At 32.7% G+C, this 17,693-nt stretch overlaps 1 protein-coding gene across 1 annotated transcript in view; it reads left to right on the plus strand.

Moving 5' to 3' along the window:
* Positions 1 to 17,693, plus strand: part of EPHA3 (EPH receptor A3) — a 357,317-nt gene that overhangs the window by 292,828 nt on the left and 46,796 nt on the right. Inside the window, exons 11-12 of the mRNA XM_007986149.3 lie at positions 6,039 to 6,224; positions 16,645 to 16,706. Of these exons, the coding sequence (XP_007984340.1) occupies positions 6,039 to 6,224; positions 16,645 to 16,706 (248 nt within the window). The remainder of the gene's footprint in view (positions 1 to 6,038; positions 6,225 to 16,644; positions 16,707 to 17,693) is intronic.

Raw genomic sequence — 17,693 nt, forward strand, 5'->3', positions numbered from 1 at the left:
AGTATGTTCCTAAGGAAGGGGGATTTTCTAATTTAATGATCAAAGGCAGTAATAAATAAGTGCAGTATTTAATGGAATGTAGTGAGTTCAAAGGTGCCAGACTTACCGGCTCATGGACCATGGCTGCTTTTGATTTATTAAATTTCTGATGTGACAGCAGCAACCACTGAGTCTTCCCATAGCTGTGCTGATCGGATGCCACAGAACCTATTGGGTTGAATAAGGATAACTGGATAAAAGTCTATTTGAATTTAGACAAGCCGGGTAATTTAAAGTTTTGATTTTCAATTTTAGAATCATTTTTGGAATTAAAAGAACAAACAACACAAAATAAAATCATGACTCCTCTTACACAAATTTTACCACAACTATCTTGAGTGGATATTTTAAATGACATAAGGTGCTCCATTTTAATGCTTGCTTGACTTTGAGTAGTCTTATTGTGTTAAAGCTTTTTTTTTAATAAAGGTATCTCTTTGTGCTAATTACTAATTTGAACAATGATAAATTCGTTAACAATCACCTATTAAGTGATTAATAACAGTTGCATATTTATAAGAACAATTTCACATATTTGTAAAATAACAGTATTTTATATATTTACACATAAACACAGAATATGAGCAGTATGCACAGGAATAAAACTACTATCCAAAAGTAAAAATGAACTATGCTCAACAATAAAAAAACTACAATGCAGTTCTTTTATTTTTTAAAATTTCGTACCTAATCCTTCAATGTCACTCCCCAAAACAAACATAAACTAGTTACGTTGATACAGGAATTCTTTGTATAACATCAGATCACATTTTCTGCAAGTACTGCATTTATATATTTGGGAGTGATGTGTCTTTACAAAAATGTACATGTGATGCTTTGTTTCTTTTTCTATACACCAAAGTAGTACTTAAAAATCAAGTAGTAGTTAGTATGGGAACAGGACAATCTTATTATTCATATTATGTAAATATAATGTTAATTTACTAGAGCTTCTCTTCTAATCATCTTAATTTTATATCCTAAAATTTACATGTGCAGGTAATATTAAAATATGAAACGTGTGTTCATGGAAGGAAAATGGAGTAGTAACTTCTTTTTTACAATCTAAGACTTAAGAGTAAACATATTCGCTGTACATCTGTGGTGATCCAGTGCCAAAACAGATATATGTATTGTTTACTCTGTTTCATTTCTACAGTCCTGATTTGTGAACAGCTCCATGATGCAGAAGGGTTTAGTCTGGCTGTTTTTTTTTTTTTTTTTTTTTTTTTGAGACGGAGTCTCGCTCTGTCGCCCAGGCTGGAGTGCAGTGGCCGGATCTCAGCTCACTGCAAGCTCCGCCTCCCGGGTTTTGGAGTCTGGCTGATGTTAATGTTTCCCCACAAGAGCGCACTTTTCTCCAACATGGAGTCTGTGGTAGCAAATGCAGCGCAAGGACTTTGAACAATCAACTGGAGAATATGTTGAGAGGAGAAAAGGTTACTTCTGCTAAGCCACTGTCCAGAAGCCAGGCAGAGATTATTATGTTGTTGAAATTTAGGTACCTCTCTGTCGATAAAATATTTTTATATAGATATTGTTGACAGACTCAGATATCCAGAACGTAGTGATTTGGGATAAAGCACACCACTGAAAACAGCAGCCAATAAATGAGATAAGGGGAGGTCTATTTGTACTGAATCACTTAATCCCTGATGCTCATTAAAGATTAGAACAGAGCCTCCTTCCCATTTCTCTCTTCAAGTGTATATGTAAATAATTAGATATATTCCCATGTTCAGAGTTTTGCAGCCAATATTCACATTTGCCACATTCTGAACAATAAAACTGTACTTATTTTATTTGCAGATAGGCATATCTTCAAAGTTAGTTGTGCTTTCTCTGAAATAATTCAATATAATATACACACGCAATTCTAGACTGCCTTGATGACCCTTCGGAGGGTTTGTCTTTACTAAGTTAGAAAATGAAATCATTATTCTTAAAAGCTACCAATTTGTTAATCATTTTGTTTTGTAAAATGTGAAATACGTACACAAATAAATTAAATAGTATAATAATAAATAAACCTGCATGTTACTCATTTCTACAATAGCTTTCATAACAATCAACAAATGGCAACCTTGTTTGATATATACATTTAACTACTTCCTACATTCTTAATTTTAAAAAACATTTGTTATTTATAAAAATTTAGTAATTATTCTAAATTGATTACCGACTGTATTCCATTGTTAGAAAGGCAAAACTTTCAGCCCACTACATAACTTTCACAGTCAATTAAATTTACAGAAAGAATATATATATGTATATGTGCATATATATATAGGCTAATTCTCTTAAATTTCTGTCAGAAATTTTACATAAATAAATTGATGTTACAGAAATTCTCTTGTATACATTGTACTATGGAAACAATTATACTCATATGATAAATGATAAAACTGAGACATGAATTAGCTTCCCACAGTAGTAAATTACTATTAGTGAGGAATTCATGACTGCAGTTCCTAGTTTTACCCCTCAATCCAACCATTCTTTCAACGACTGAATACTAAAAATTTCTGAAGAAAGTAAATACTTATTAAGTCCTTAATTTATTCTGTGCATTCTCATGATATTTAATCTTATTATCCTTTTTAGATAGGTATTACTATCTCCATTTCAGCACATGAATAAACAAAAACTGATCAGTTTAATATATTTGTTTGCATCAAATGCAAAACCAAAATTTGAATCTTGTACTTTCCATCTTCAAAGCCAATGATGGACACTGGAGATCATGATAGTGTCTTCTTCATAGTATTTTTTTGAGGATTAAACAAGACAATTTATGTAGGGGACTGAGCTGACACAGAAGCATTATTTAATATGTGTTTTTATTATCTTATTTTATTAAAACAGTAGAAGGAGGGTAGGCTTTAAGGCTAGTACTGGAGGGGGTCATTCTGCTTAAATAAATGTCATTTTTTTTTCTTCTTTGAGTGAAATTAGCATAAGATATTTTATTTTGAGCAGCTTTTACATTGTGCATCTTAATCAGAATACAGTCCCCATTCTCATAAACATACCTATTTCAAAGAGCAGATAAAAATCGCTGTACTTACTCGATTTAAAAAACCAAGATCTGGTAGCCAAGCTTTTATCTAGAAATAACAAGATCTAAATTTTATTTCATATGGGTGCAAAGTTAATTGAATAAGACAATATAAAACTTGGCCAGATGAAATGATTGCCAATTGCATTTGCCCAGTCTTTGTTAACTTTTACAATGCAGTTCTTTTATTTTTTATTTTTAACCTTTTTTCTGTTTTTAGCAGCTTTCTTGAGATATAATTTACCAACCATAAAGTTCACCTGTTTAAGTTTACAATTCAGTGATTTTTAGTATATTTTCGGAGTTGTATAACCATCGTTGCTCTCCCAATGCAGTTATGTTAAATTATTAAAAATATAATTGAATTAATATTAAGCATTTCTATGTCTTTTATAACTTATTGGTGGCTATTTCTAGTGTTTATCTGGTGAAATAATCACATTACTATATTTGAAGATTTTAAAAAACTAACATCGCTGAAACACAATTTTCGTGAATTTCAAAGGTAAATATATACACGTACATGTTTATGTGTCCAGGTGTTCCACTTACAACAAAAAACACTCTTAGTTGGCTCATTTAAAATTTGAACTCCTACCTTTCATATCCCTAGTATGCTCTCCTTTACAAATATTTCTCCAGTAAGACATGAGTCTTGTTATCACCATCATTACCATAACCATCTCTTACATTAACATAGAATTTGGCATTTTATAAAGCACATTCATATTCATTTGTCAGTTTGATTTAAACAGAAAATCTTAAAGGGTAGTTAGGCAATTTATCCTTTAGGTGGGTCTGAACTCAGAAAGATAAATAGTGACCAACACTTAGATATTACCTACTGTGTGTCTGGCACTGTTTCAAGTACTTAACATACGTTAGTTCCTTTAATCTCACAACAGCTTTATGAGGTAGATACAATTAGTATCCCCATAGAAATAAGAAAAGATAGGTACAAAGAGGTTAAGTTACTTAAAATCACACAGCTAATATGTGGCAGAGTCAGAATTAGACCCGAAGCAATTTGGCTGCAGGATCCATGCACTTAACCACAGTTCTGTACTATCACTCCTGTAAACTGACAAGTGACATGCCACTTAGAATATGTGGTGATGACATCTACATTTAAAACATGCTCTATTATACCGTGTTGACTTGTGATAATGGCAGAACTTTCTGGTTTTCCCGAGCTTAGTGTTTACCCAAAGTGAAACAAAGTGAATGGGAGCTCTCTGATAATATTCAGATAACCCTGTATAAGGAAAGGAACTCACTCTTGTTTACAATTGTGAGAATAATTTTATCACACCATAGCTTCTCTTTCTCCTAATATTCTCATATCTAAATGGCATATTCTTCCTTGGAGTTAGCAAGATCAATTAGCTTTCTCGGGTTCTACTCCCTGATTCTTTCTGTATCCTAAGGAACACAATAGCTGTGGATATCATTATCTTCTCTACACTTCCTCCAAGGGAATAAACTAGTCCTGTCCTGTTTACCATTATATCTATCTCTGTGTGTTTCATGCTGTATACAATACTGTTAATAGTATGAATATTTATTAAATAAATGCACAAATATCTGCTTTTGGATTTTAAGTGACTTTGCCAAATTAAAGCATAAGTCATTGCTTTGAAAACAGAGCAAGAATGGATTTCTGGGAATGAGTCAAGCCTGGGGAAGGTGAAAGCTTCCTGGGGAGCGAGACACCATTTGTAGTCATGTAGTTGGCAAATCAATAGGACAATCTGCCACTTTTGTGGGTCAAACCACTTGCTTGAAAACAAAAATAGAGAAGAATCATGTCACTTCACTCTGACTGACACGTAGGGCATGAAGCTCGTAGAAAATTCACAGAAAGAAAATTGGACCAAGATTATGATTCCACTCATTCAAGAGCCAAAAATTAATCATATAATTAATTCTAAAATATTTCAGGAAAAGCTCATTTGATATTAAAACTATTTTTAATGTGGCACAAAACATATCTGACAATCCACACTATGTTAGAAGTTCTTCTATGAACAAAGGACATTCTGTAGAACTCCTATGTGGCAATCATCATGGCAGCATGGGTGGTACAGATAAAGAAATGTAAAAGGTCTCTGCTCAAAGGGAGCTCCAAACGTAATGAATTGATGATGAGTAAATCTCTCGGTAAAAATGTGTTTTGAAGGTAGTGTCCATACTAGTTTTAGGCAGTTTTATATCAACTGGACTGTAATATTTAAAAGTCAGTAACACTCTACATGGGACAAATTCTGGATTAATCACACATTTAAGACATTTTTTTAAATTGAAGAAGATGAATCAAAAATATTTCTACAGTATTTAGATAAGACATGTTATTTTTATTTGATACTGTTATATTGTTGTTGTCCTCCAGGAGCCCAGAGAATTTTATAGCTAGTATGTCAGTAATGCAACACACCAATACTCCAATAAAATAAATTGATAGCAGATGCTTTCCCTCTCATTTTTAGAGTCTGAATATATAGCCAAATTGGCCCTCAGTAAAAACAGAATTGTTAAAATATCTGAAATTTAATCCAATGCTCACATTTAGTCACTATTTGTGCTGTCCTGTTAATTTCTCTGAGGTAATGGTAGCTATGACAACAAGGGGTAAAAAATCTAATATTTGCAGCTTTCAACTTGTCTCTCCTTTTACATTACATTATTTATAGTGTCATACTTTAAAATATATGGAATTTTCACAAGGTTCATTTTCCAACAGGGGGAGACTATCCTGAGGTTTTCTAGGCAGTTTCATATGGTTATCTTTCAAAATAATTTGGAGTACTAGAGTGTACATCTTGCAGGTCAAAGGCACAAAGAGTTTAAATGGAAATTTTGAAAGTAAAGAGTTGCTCTCTACTGATGAGTTTTTATTATATAATTCCTTACATTTTGTTGTCGTTGTTCTGCTTTATAACAGGTGAATTTGGAGAGGTGTGCAGTGGTCGCTTAAAACTTCCCTCAAAAAAAGAGATTTCAGTAGCCATCAAGACCCTGAAAGTGGGCTATACAGAAAAGCAAAGGAGAGACTTCCTAGGAGAAGCAAGCATTATGGGACAGTTTGACCACCCCAATATCATTCGACTGGAAGGAGTTGTCACTAAAAGTAAGTAAAGTAGTTGTAAGACCTGCATTTGTGTGTGTTGAGCAGAGGTTGCTTAAACCCAACCTCAACCATTTAAGAATTTTAACTTTTCTTCGTAAGTATCTCAGTTTTATCAAAAACACTAATTTAGGAATTGCATGCCTTTCTCTGAAAATAGAGCAGACCTTTAGATAGTATTCTATTGACAGTACTCAAAAAAATGTAAAAAATAATAGAAGCTACACATTTAAAGGTACGCTGATTAGCAGATGGTTAAGAGGAGGATTGTGGGGGAACTCTCAGCTATGTAAGCAGCAAAGAAAAACAATGACTCAAGCTTGACAGGAACTCCCAGTTAGCTGCCTTTTCTTTTATTGTTCATCAGCTTTATTTAAGTTTCCAAATCTTTAACCTCCTCCCACCTCCTGCATCCCCGTCTTTAGGAAAATTATGGGAGTCTAGGAAATGCTTCTGAGCTGTACAGATTGGGATCACAATAGACCCAAGGCCGTTTGTTGGTTCTCTATGGATTTTAAGTAGTTCTGAGCTAGGAACCCAGGTGGATTCTTACTGCTCTGAGGAGGCTCTGGCTCACAGCCAATGATAGAGATGTGAACTTATTTCCATGATGGTTTCTCCAGCCGGGCTCAAACGGGATCCTGTGAGGCAGATCTGTGATTTTTGGCTCTAATCCCTATGAAAGTCCCTTGAGAATACTCTGGGAGTTTTTCCCTCAAGATTTTGGAGCTCAGGATGAAGAATAAGCAGAATTGGCAGCAAACTCTTTAGAGTGAAAGACAACATATGGCAGGGAATTTGGCATCCTTTAGGGGATAATTCATTGGCACCACATTTACATACTCTATGGTTACCAACAGACAGATTTTTCATAATGATATTTCTCCTTAACATTATATAGAGCATTTTCCAAATGGCACTAATACTTATTCTCACTTTAGTGTGACTAAAAAGGCATTTCCTTCCTCATGAGAACATGGTTTAATTGAAATAGACTTTGATTTCCTTTTGAGTGTTCCTCTATGAAAAGTGGAATTAAGAATTTAACAATGTGGAATAGTTCAACCACATGTTGTAAGCCCATATTAATTGTTATAAGGCTTTTTATTTTTTTGCCTATGTGCTCCACAAAACCAGTCCATATTAATAGAAATATTTTCTGATAAAAAACATTTTTAAATGTTAAGTTAATAATTAATAAAAAACATGGGCGTAAGTAGCAAGGATTGGGAAAATGTATGAATCCTTTGTTCTTTCTGAGCAAGGCTATACTGTTTTATATCTTTACAGTTCTAGTATCATGTCTCGTTGGGATTTTAGTGTCATTTAGCCATTTAATGTTCTCCATTACACCTGCATCAAGTAGTTGCCTTTTAGCTCTTGAGCCTCCTAGGAAGAAGAGAAAACTCCCCTGTATTTATGAAGCCATTCTTCTAACTCTCAATTTTTACAAGTTTTTCATTATGAAGTATCTATTATGTGCCCACATTATACTATGACATTATTTCATTCTTACCCCTACCCTGCAAGTTAGACATGATAGTTTCTCTCTTACATTTGAACAAACAATAACTATAAAGGGTAATTAGCTTGTGTAACTAGAAAGTGCTAGAGGTAGCACTGGGAACTTGTTCTGTTCATTTCACCGCTATCCCCAACTCTGAACCCAAACAGGTTTCTGCTTGTCTTTTCCTGTATTCTACTTATTCTTTTATATCCTTACTTTTAAAATCTTCTCTAACATAATAAGACATTCCTCAGTCTTCAAACATTTCTGGAACTATTAATAATCCTTAATATTTAAAACAAAGTATAAACTCTCAAAGAGGCAAAAACCCCTGTTATTTGATGACAAGTGACTAAAATAAATCCTGGATCATAATAGATACTTAATTTACCAATGTTGAAAAATAAAAAATTTGTTGATGAAGGAAGGAAGGTAGGAAGGTGGAAGGAAGGAAGGAAGGAAGGAAGGAAGGAAGGAAGGAAGGAAGGAAGGAAGGAAGGAAGGAAGGAAAGAAACAATATCTTCTAACAACAGGTCTTTCTTTAGCATTTGATTCATTAAATTGAATACACTTTTCAAAGGAGTGCATTTAAATAACTACTTCTATCACCCAGAGAGTGAAGAAAAAAATGATTACTTTTTAACTTGAATAGAATAATAAACTAACTTCTTCAACATGTATAATTAAGAAAAAAGTGCACTAAAAGTCACTATCAAATAAATATTAGGTTCTAATTTAAGCTTACTATTAAAATCTATTATTTTGTCAGTCATGAGTTTATTTTTTTGTTTTCAGTGTTATGAATGCTACTCATTATATTTCCTGTTTCCTATAAATGCATTTACTGAATGATAAGCAACATTAAACTATAAATATTGTGGCAAATTTCCTTTAGATATAAAACTAAAACAATTAAATATAGATTATGGTAAACTGACAAATCTATGAAACAATCTCTAAGACAAAAAAATGTAGAAATATACACTAAAATGACCATTAAAAATTGCAGGTATTATATATTAAACATCTTATTCAAGCCTGACTCTGTAACATTCTAATATGGGTTACAACTGCCTTATTCTTAGGGTGAGAGTTCTAACTTTGATATATCTCCCTGGTCAAATAAGCATGTAAGAAGCTGCCAAATCTGACTATATAAATCCCAGTCATCTCATATATTGTAAATATAATATAGTAGCCCTAGAATTAGATTTTGAACTCCTTGGTGGCATATTTATAAGCTCTAAGTCTGGCACCCTGTAACATCTGAGAGGAAATAGAAACTCCTTACAATAAAGTTGATATGTTGTATTTAACACACACACACACAGCGATTATGTCTCCAAAAGAAACTATTTCTTCTACTGCTGTTGTTGTCTTTGTTTCCTGAGACTTCTAAAACAGTCTACCTGCAGAGCTTATAGAAAGCACATCCACACACGCACACATGCACATCCACACACGCACACATGCACATCCACACACGCACACATGCACATGCACACACAACGAGGTGATGCAGAGCTTATAGAAAGCACATCCACACACGCACACATGCACATGCACACACAACGAGGTGATGCAGAGCTTATAGAAAGCACATCCACACACGCACACATGCACATGCACACACAACGAGGTGGTGCAGAGCTTATAGAAAGCACATCCACACACGCACACATGCACATGCACACACAACGAGGTGGTGCAGAGCTTATAGAAAGCACATCCACACACGCACACATGCACATGCACACACAACGAGGTGATGCAGAGCTTATAGAAAGCACATCCACACACGCACACATGCACATGCACACACAACGAGGTGATGCAGAGTTCAGAAAGCACATCCACACACGCACACATGCACATGCACACACAACGAGGTGATGCAGAGCTTATAGAAAGCACATCCACACACGCACACATGCACATGCACACACAACGAGGTGATGCAGAGCTTATAGAAAGCACATCCACACACGCACACATGCACATGCACACACTACTAGATGATGCAGAGCTGATAATTTAATGAACCAAATGGTATTTTCAAAAGCAGACATGTCAATATCTAGATTAATAATCAATGATCTGAGTTCAAGTTCTCAAACCACCTTACTCCTCTGAGAATTCCTACAAATCAAACAATTTACAGATACTCATTTCTTCACTTGTAACATAAAATTAAAAAGTACTGCCTTACTATTTTCAGATACTGAAGATCAAATGAGATTATATAAGAATATATTAAGTGGCAAAAAATGGTGCAAATCTAAATTACTCCTCTGGTTGTTTGAGATTTTACCAATCAATTTGGGTGTATAGAAAAAAAATTCTTGAAAATAATTCTTTTTTTTTTTTTTTTGCTCAAAGATAGATCTGTTTATTATTGTTATTCAATTGTGTGCTTTGAAACACTAGGTCTAATTTAATGTATCATTTTCAAATCATTTGAAAAAATCTTTTGTTAAAGCTTTTTATTCAGTCATTATATTTTCATTTATTTGAATTTAGCCACACACAATTTTAATGTTTTTGAGCCTGATGGTCTTAAACAGGAGAAGGTGAGAGAGTCTCTGATCTTCAAAGTAGCAGAAAGCTGGGGTGAGGGGGGGCACAGGCTCTGCTCAGAACGAGGCACTAACATGTGTTATCAATTTTAGCTTAAGTTCAAAAGGATAGAACTTGTTTTTAGCAAATGTTTGATATTTCTGCCATCACACCATTAGTCAAATAATGTTCAGACTCCAAGAACACCTTCCATTGGCCACTTTTCACTGAGTGAAATAGAAGGAATTATATTGGATGAGATTAATGTATTTTGTCTTGCATTATTTTCAGGAAATTTAAAAATATTACCATGTAACTTAACTGTAACTTTGCATTATTGAGGAATGTTATGGGCAGAACGTTAAGATGATTTTCATAATTAAAACCTATCTATATTGGCGTGAGTATTCACTTTGTCATTGGCTTCCACTTGCCTATTTCTCTGCATGTATGGTAAAGACACATTTCTGGAATAAGAGGTCATCATTTAGTAACAATGCCAAATTCTAGTTATTTTCTGTCTGTTTCTCTCTCAAAATATTCTGAATTTATCTCAAGTGTACTATACTTCATGTCATCTTAAAAGACAATACATATGTTGTACTTACTTTACTAGTAATTTACAGAGATAGTTTGTTAGGATAACAAATTTTGGAAACCCTAATGACCCAAGTTTTATAATGCATTCATGGCTACAAATTGTTAAATGAGTTCAGAACATGACTGTCTAACCACATCGACAAAATTATAAAAATTACTGCTCCATATATTAGAAAAATATAATATGGGAAATGTTATTTGTACATATATAAACAGCTTTTGTTGCTTCTTCATCACTGTCCACTTACGTCCCTTGGATGAATTGGCCATTTTGTCTTATAAAAAAGTGTGGCATTGTGTATTTTTCTCGTTTATGTGGATAGGATGGTTTTCTGATATTTTGAAAAATTAAGATCAACCTACAAAATTTGTTATAGCGTGATTTTCATGTGCCCAAAGAGCACTAGTTTACATATTCTAGAGAAAGAAGAAATATGATGTTGCACTAGTTTAGTGGCTGTCTGAGTAATTGTGGTCTTACACAACCTTTTCAGAAAGGGAGAAAAAGTATCACATCTAAATCCTGAGGCAAATAATATCTTGATACCAAACTAGACAGCTATTATCAGAATGTATGATAACATCATTGTAATGCATAAACAAAAATTTTATAACACTAGAATAATTGTGAAGCCAGATCTGAAAGTGTATCAGAAAAGTTATTACATTATTTCTAAAGTGTCATTTATTCCAAGTATGAAAAGTTGGTTTTGTATTTAACAATTCCAAAAATTCATAACATTAATAGGTAATAAGAAAGTTCTATCTTAATAAATACAAAAAATAAACTATTTTAATTTTAATTTTTTATTAGCACATCATACATAGAAAATGTGTATTCCTGATAAAGGTATGTGAACAGCCTCCAAACAAATACAAACAAACCTACAAACATCACATTTAATAGTAAAACTTTAAAAACATTTATTTTCAAGAAAAAACAAAAAGCCTGTTATTATTATTTCAATTCAATATTGTACAGGAAATCTTAAACCTTTTTTTTTTTTTGGCTTTTACAAATAAATCAGCTCCTTTATTTGCATTATTTTGAGCACTCTAATAATGACAGTCTTCACTGATATTCTTGAAATCCTGGGTTTTTTTTTAATACCCTTTCAAATTAGGCAAGCAAATAAATAAAAGGTAGAAAGCTTGGAAAGGAGAAAAAAAACAAAACATTTTACAAAATCAAACAACATATTCAGATCACTATGTACGTTCTTTCCACTTACTGTGTGACTTACATTATTGTGCTTACCGCATGACTCAGGTCTAACTAGCGTAAGGAACAGTAAATTAGTTGTTATCTTTGAAGATGTTAAATTTTGTTTCAAGTTAAGCATAAATAAATAAAAATATTTTTCAAGCAACCAAATATACAGCATCAGGACTGACAGAGTACTGTTGGTTAAGGAAGTCTTGGAGAAAGTGTTTCTCATCCCGATTTTGAAGAGAGAGATTATCCCTGGCCAGTCTGAAGTTATAGACCTAATTTGATCAATTGTAGCTGGCACACTGATAGGTGTTGGATTTAGAACTACAGACAAATGGGCTTGGTCTTTGCTCTCATTGACTCAGAGATGTAATAGGGGTCATTTCCGCAGAATAATGTCTTGATTAAAATGGAATTTGGAAGACATTGTCCTGTACTTTTACAATGATTTAATGAGAAACCCACAGAAAAAATACCCTAAGTCAGTTCAATATTTCATTTCAATATTTCAGTTCAATATTCATTACAATATTGTTATCAATTAGGTATAATATGTGAAAATCTATGAAACATTTTTTATTCTCATCAAAGATGATTCAAATCTTCTTTCCTGGAAATAGGCAAATTTTGTCCATTTTTTTCAACTTTCCATCTCCCGTTTGTGTTTTTTTTTTTCCTTCCATCTTGACACTGATTATATAGACTGCTAGTGGCTAAGGTCAAAAGTTTTAATTTTATAATTTACCCTCATTAAAGTGTGTTCAATCCTTTTGAAAATAAGAGGTAAAGTGTTAGACCCAATTATTGTTGTTAATAGGGAGTTAATAGCATTTCCGTTTGAAATTATTAAATGTAAATATTTCATGTTTCAATATCTGATAAACAGTTTATGTTTGAATGAAAATATTTTAATCTAGAAAACAAAATGTGTTAGAAAATTTCAAAGAAAATATCTTTATGATTGACTCTTTGTATATGTGTATATATATGCATATGTATGTGTATATATTTTATATTAATAAAATATGTTTTATTTTTTATATTTTTATTTATATATTATATTTATATTTTATATAAATTTTTATATATTATATATTATATAAAATTTTATATTTATATTTATTTTATAAATAAATATATTTATTAATATTTATATTAATAAATATATACACATACATATGCATATATATATACACATATACACTATAAGAAATGTGATTGAGAAAGTTTTGGTAAAACAGCTGGTGCTGAATGTGGAATTCTTAGACATTTTGAATCACATTTCTTCTGTCATCAAGCAGCGATTCAATGATTAGTAATAGCTCTGAGCCACTGGGGATAGTTGGGAAAAGGAACTGATTCTAACAGACTGATTTGCTTCCCTTTACTCTACAATTGTGAAAGATCACCATTTTATCTATACTCATAAATCAACTTGAGAACAAAAGTAAAACTCCACTGCAAATTTTGTGTTGCTCATTTTTGATGGTTTCATTTCAACAAGTCATAGAACAGTACTTTCATTGAGTTTAGTATGTATACCCAGATGTGTTTTGGGGTTTCTGAGAGCAGCAAATGATACAGGCTTTGTCTTGAGGAAGCCGATCATGTCATTTGTAAATCAAAATAGACCTGAAAGAGCATGCAAACTTGAGTACAAATACATGGCATAGTGTGCAGATGAGCCGCCATTTTATAAATAATTTCCCACCACATTTAATGCATGTTAGAACTAGTTCTCGCCACTACTGAAATCTCTTTTTTCTTTAATCCTATTTATCGTAATCAAAATCACAACGGAAGGGAAACTCTAAGTCAAGATACTATTTTCCAAGGTAGAATATTTGTGATTCTGTAGTTTGTAGAATCTTTGAACATAATTCAAAGCACATTTTCAGACTTGTCCATCTTAACTGATGTGTTTACAAATACCTGAATGATAGAGTTAATGCAAGCTAATCTGATTTCTGAATGGTCATGGGGCTTTGACTTAATTGACTGGTTTGATTTTTCAGCTACTTTTATTTCATTTCCCAAACATTCCACTAGACATGCTAATGAGAACTGAAATGGTCATATTGCTGGGAGCCAGAAGGAAAGGAGTGATAAGCAAAGGTCTGAGTAGTATAAAAATGCAGTAACTGGCCAATGATATTGAGAGTTGGTGGTGTGAGGCAAAATATCTGTGACTGCATTTGAAGTATGCATTGAATTTTGGTAACATATCATTCCTCCCAGCACTGTGTGAAGGAGGAAAGATAGAAACTGATGGAGATTTACAGAAAGCACACATATGCAGGATTTTATTCATTCATTCATTTACTCATCCATTTCATTTCAGGCCAGGCATCTAGAATCAAACAGTCTTTAGGGATCTGATACTAATTCAGGAGAGATCTAAGTTTCCAAGGAAATGGTGAATCTTACCTTTCTTTCTGAATATTTTTTAATCAAAGTTTAGTTGGAATTTTGATAAAGCAAGTTCTGGGGGCTCAAGGTTTTGACTGAAGCAATTTTTCAGATATTACTACATTAACTAGATAGATGTTATATGGTGCCTTAAAAACATAAATCAGTGCCTTAATGGAAAGCAGATCAATGTATCAAGTGGTTGTAACATGTGTAAAAATTATCTCAGAAACTATAGAATTTAAATAGATTTTTTCTTAATAAATAAGACATAATTCCTGGAATATATTCAAATTACTGAACGTAAAAGTATAACCTTCATGATGCTAACTCATAATTTACATTCTGTATAAATTAGAGTTTTTACACATGAAAGGAAAAAATCAAGAAAAGGAAAGTGTTTTCTAGCATCAGAATACAAACTAGACTCATGATAAATAAGACACATATGAGGAAAAATTAAAATTGTGTTATACAGTTAGGTGTACATTAATGTTTGTTTAAAATTTGTTATTTGCTCATGAATTTTCAGCAGTACTCAATTAGGACTCAATTCAGGTCTTCTGGACTTGGAAAACGAGTGATTTTCCTTCCTGTAAAATGCTGGACTTGTAACTAAAATAGTGTTATAACAATAATAAAGTAAGGGAATTACAGTGTGGTAATATGTATAGGTTTTGAAATTAGAGGTGATCATGTTTAAAATTTGCTTGACTACTATCTAATTATATTACCTCAACAAGTTGCTTAAACCTACAATGTTTTCTGGGTAGGAATCAGTAAAATTAGAATAATGCATATTGCTAAAGCATAAGTAAGCTGTGAGGATTAAGTGATACAACAAATGTCAAGTACCTAATGCAATGTTACATCATTCTAATCATGAAAAACAATTATCAGTATTTCCTCTATATCAAAACATCCTTTTTTTGGTATTTTTCTTTTTAAAATGTTAGCTTTACATAATCTTCCTAGTTGTTACCATAATGTATATAGAATTATATATTCAGCTTTGCATAATATTATGCTGTAACAATTGTCTAACATACTACAGTCTTCAGGTCATCATTTTAATTTAAAATCATCCAAAGCTTTAACATGCAATAACTGACTAAATCATTATCTGTAGTGGAACATTTGTTATATTCATAGCTCTGTGTATCCAGTATACTTAGCACCTTTGTGTCTGATGCTTTTTCATATGTTACATTTTTCCCGCATTATCAGTTTCCGAAAGCGACAGCATAGTGTGTTCAGGTTGTGACTTTTAGCTTTATAACTCATTAGGTGTATGATGCCCAGCAAGTTAATTAACCTCTGTGTCTCAGTTTTCTCATGTGTAAAATGGAAATAATAATACTTAATATGTTAATAGATAAATTAATTACACCAGTATCATATGCACAATTACTACTATTTAAATACAGTAAAATGCTGGGTTAAAGGTTTCATGGTATTTTAGGCTGCATATTTGCAAAATGGGTATTACAAGTTACTGCCAATAGCAATTTTAATTTCAGTTTTCTTTTCCGTTTAAACATAGCATTGATTTCATAATTTTTGAGTGTTAATCAAATATGGGAAATAATTATAACTGTTATTCTGAATTGTTCTGTAGAACTCATGTGTGGAATCCATAAAGGCAGGAATTTTGATCTACTTGCTCCCCACTAAGCAGCACAAAAGAGAATACCTACCACAGTGCCCTACACATATATATGTGTATGAGCACACAGAGCGCATATAAATACCCATAGAAAGAATAAATAAATGCTAAATTCCTAACGTTATCTCGGGCTTGAAGCAGAAATATTTGGTGTTGAAGATTAGTGAGAATTTCATTAAAGAGAGGAAAGGGGCATATTTTTTCTTTACTTGAAAGACCTATTAAACCAATTTAGATGCTATTGGTCAATGGCCTTTGTTCTGGAAACCAATCTTCTCCAATTTTTGTGGTTTTTAAGGTTTTATTTTCTAATGAAACCTAGGGCTTTTTGCTACAACTTATTGGAAGACAGGTAAAGTTCTTACATCTCTATAATCATCAGGTGTATCCAACTGTATTATATATGTTCATTGTATAACACTTGTTGAACTGTACTGATTAACTATTATTTATTATTTACTGTATACCTAGGTAAGCCAGTTATGATTGTCACAGAATACATGGAAAATGGTTCCTTGGATAGTTTCTTACGTGTAAGTAAGATGCACACACATACATACATATGAATAAATTGCTGAAAATGTTAGAGACATCCTCCAACATTGTGCCAAGCAATTCGGTAATCTAAGTTGAAAGTAAAACTGAAATTTTCTGAGGCTAAATAGACAGAGGAGGGCTGTAAAATTGCACCTTTATTTTGCAGCATTCATATGTTAATGGTTTATTTTTAAAACAGATTTGTGAATTCTTCTTCAAAAGAGTCTTTTTATACTGCCAAGATTCACACTCGTTAAATAAAAATAAAAAAGAATCCTAAAGCAAGTAATAAAACCCACTGATGTAAGACAGAAAGTCTCTTTTTTATTTTAAGTAATCTCAGTCTGATATAATTATTTAATCACAGTCTGATATAAGACAGACCATCTACTTTCCAAATAGTGCTGTCTACTCAGAAAATAAGCGTGTGCTATAATGCTAAAGTATATATAGTTTCAATTTAGATGTATCATTTTGGTGTTAGATATGTATATTAATTCTTTAGATTGGTAAGCTTTATACAATTATCTATCATTTATCTGTCTATCTATCTATCTATCTATCTATCTATCTATCTATCTATACTTTTTGAGATGGAGTTTTGCTCTTGTTGCCCAGTCTGGAGTGCAATGGTGCGATCTCGGCTCACTGCAACCTCCGCCTCCTGGGTTCAAGTGATTCTCCTGCCTCAGCCTTCCGAATAGCAGGGATTACAGGTGCCCACCATCACGCCTGGCTAATTTTTGTATTTTTAGTAGAGATGGGGTTTCACCATGTTGACCAGGCTGGTTTAGAACTCTTGACCTCAAGTGATCCGCCCTCCTCAGCCTCCCAAAGTGCTAGGATTACAAGCATGAGCCACCACACCTGGCCGTATTTTGACATACTATATTTCACCATATGAAAGTGTATACATTAAATTTACATCTATTTCAACAAATATCATGTTCAACAATTTTATGAAGTTCAGGACAATACCAATT

This window comes from Chlorocebus sabaeus, chromosome 22 (assembly GCF_047675955.1).
Source record: "Chlorocebus sabaeus isolate Y175 chromosome 22, mChlSab1.0.hap1, whole genome shotgun sequence".
In the NCBI taxonomy this organism is placed as follows: domain Eukaryota; kingdom Metazoa; phylum Chordata; class Mammalia; order Primates; family Cercopithecidae; genus Chlorocebus; species Chlorocebus sabaeus.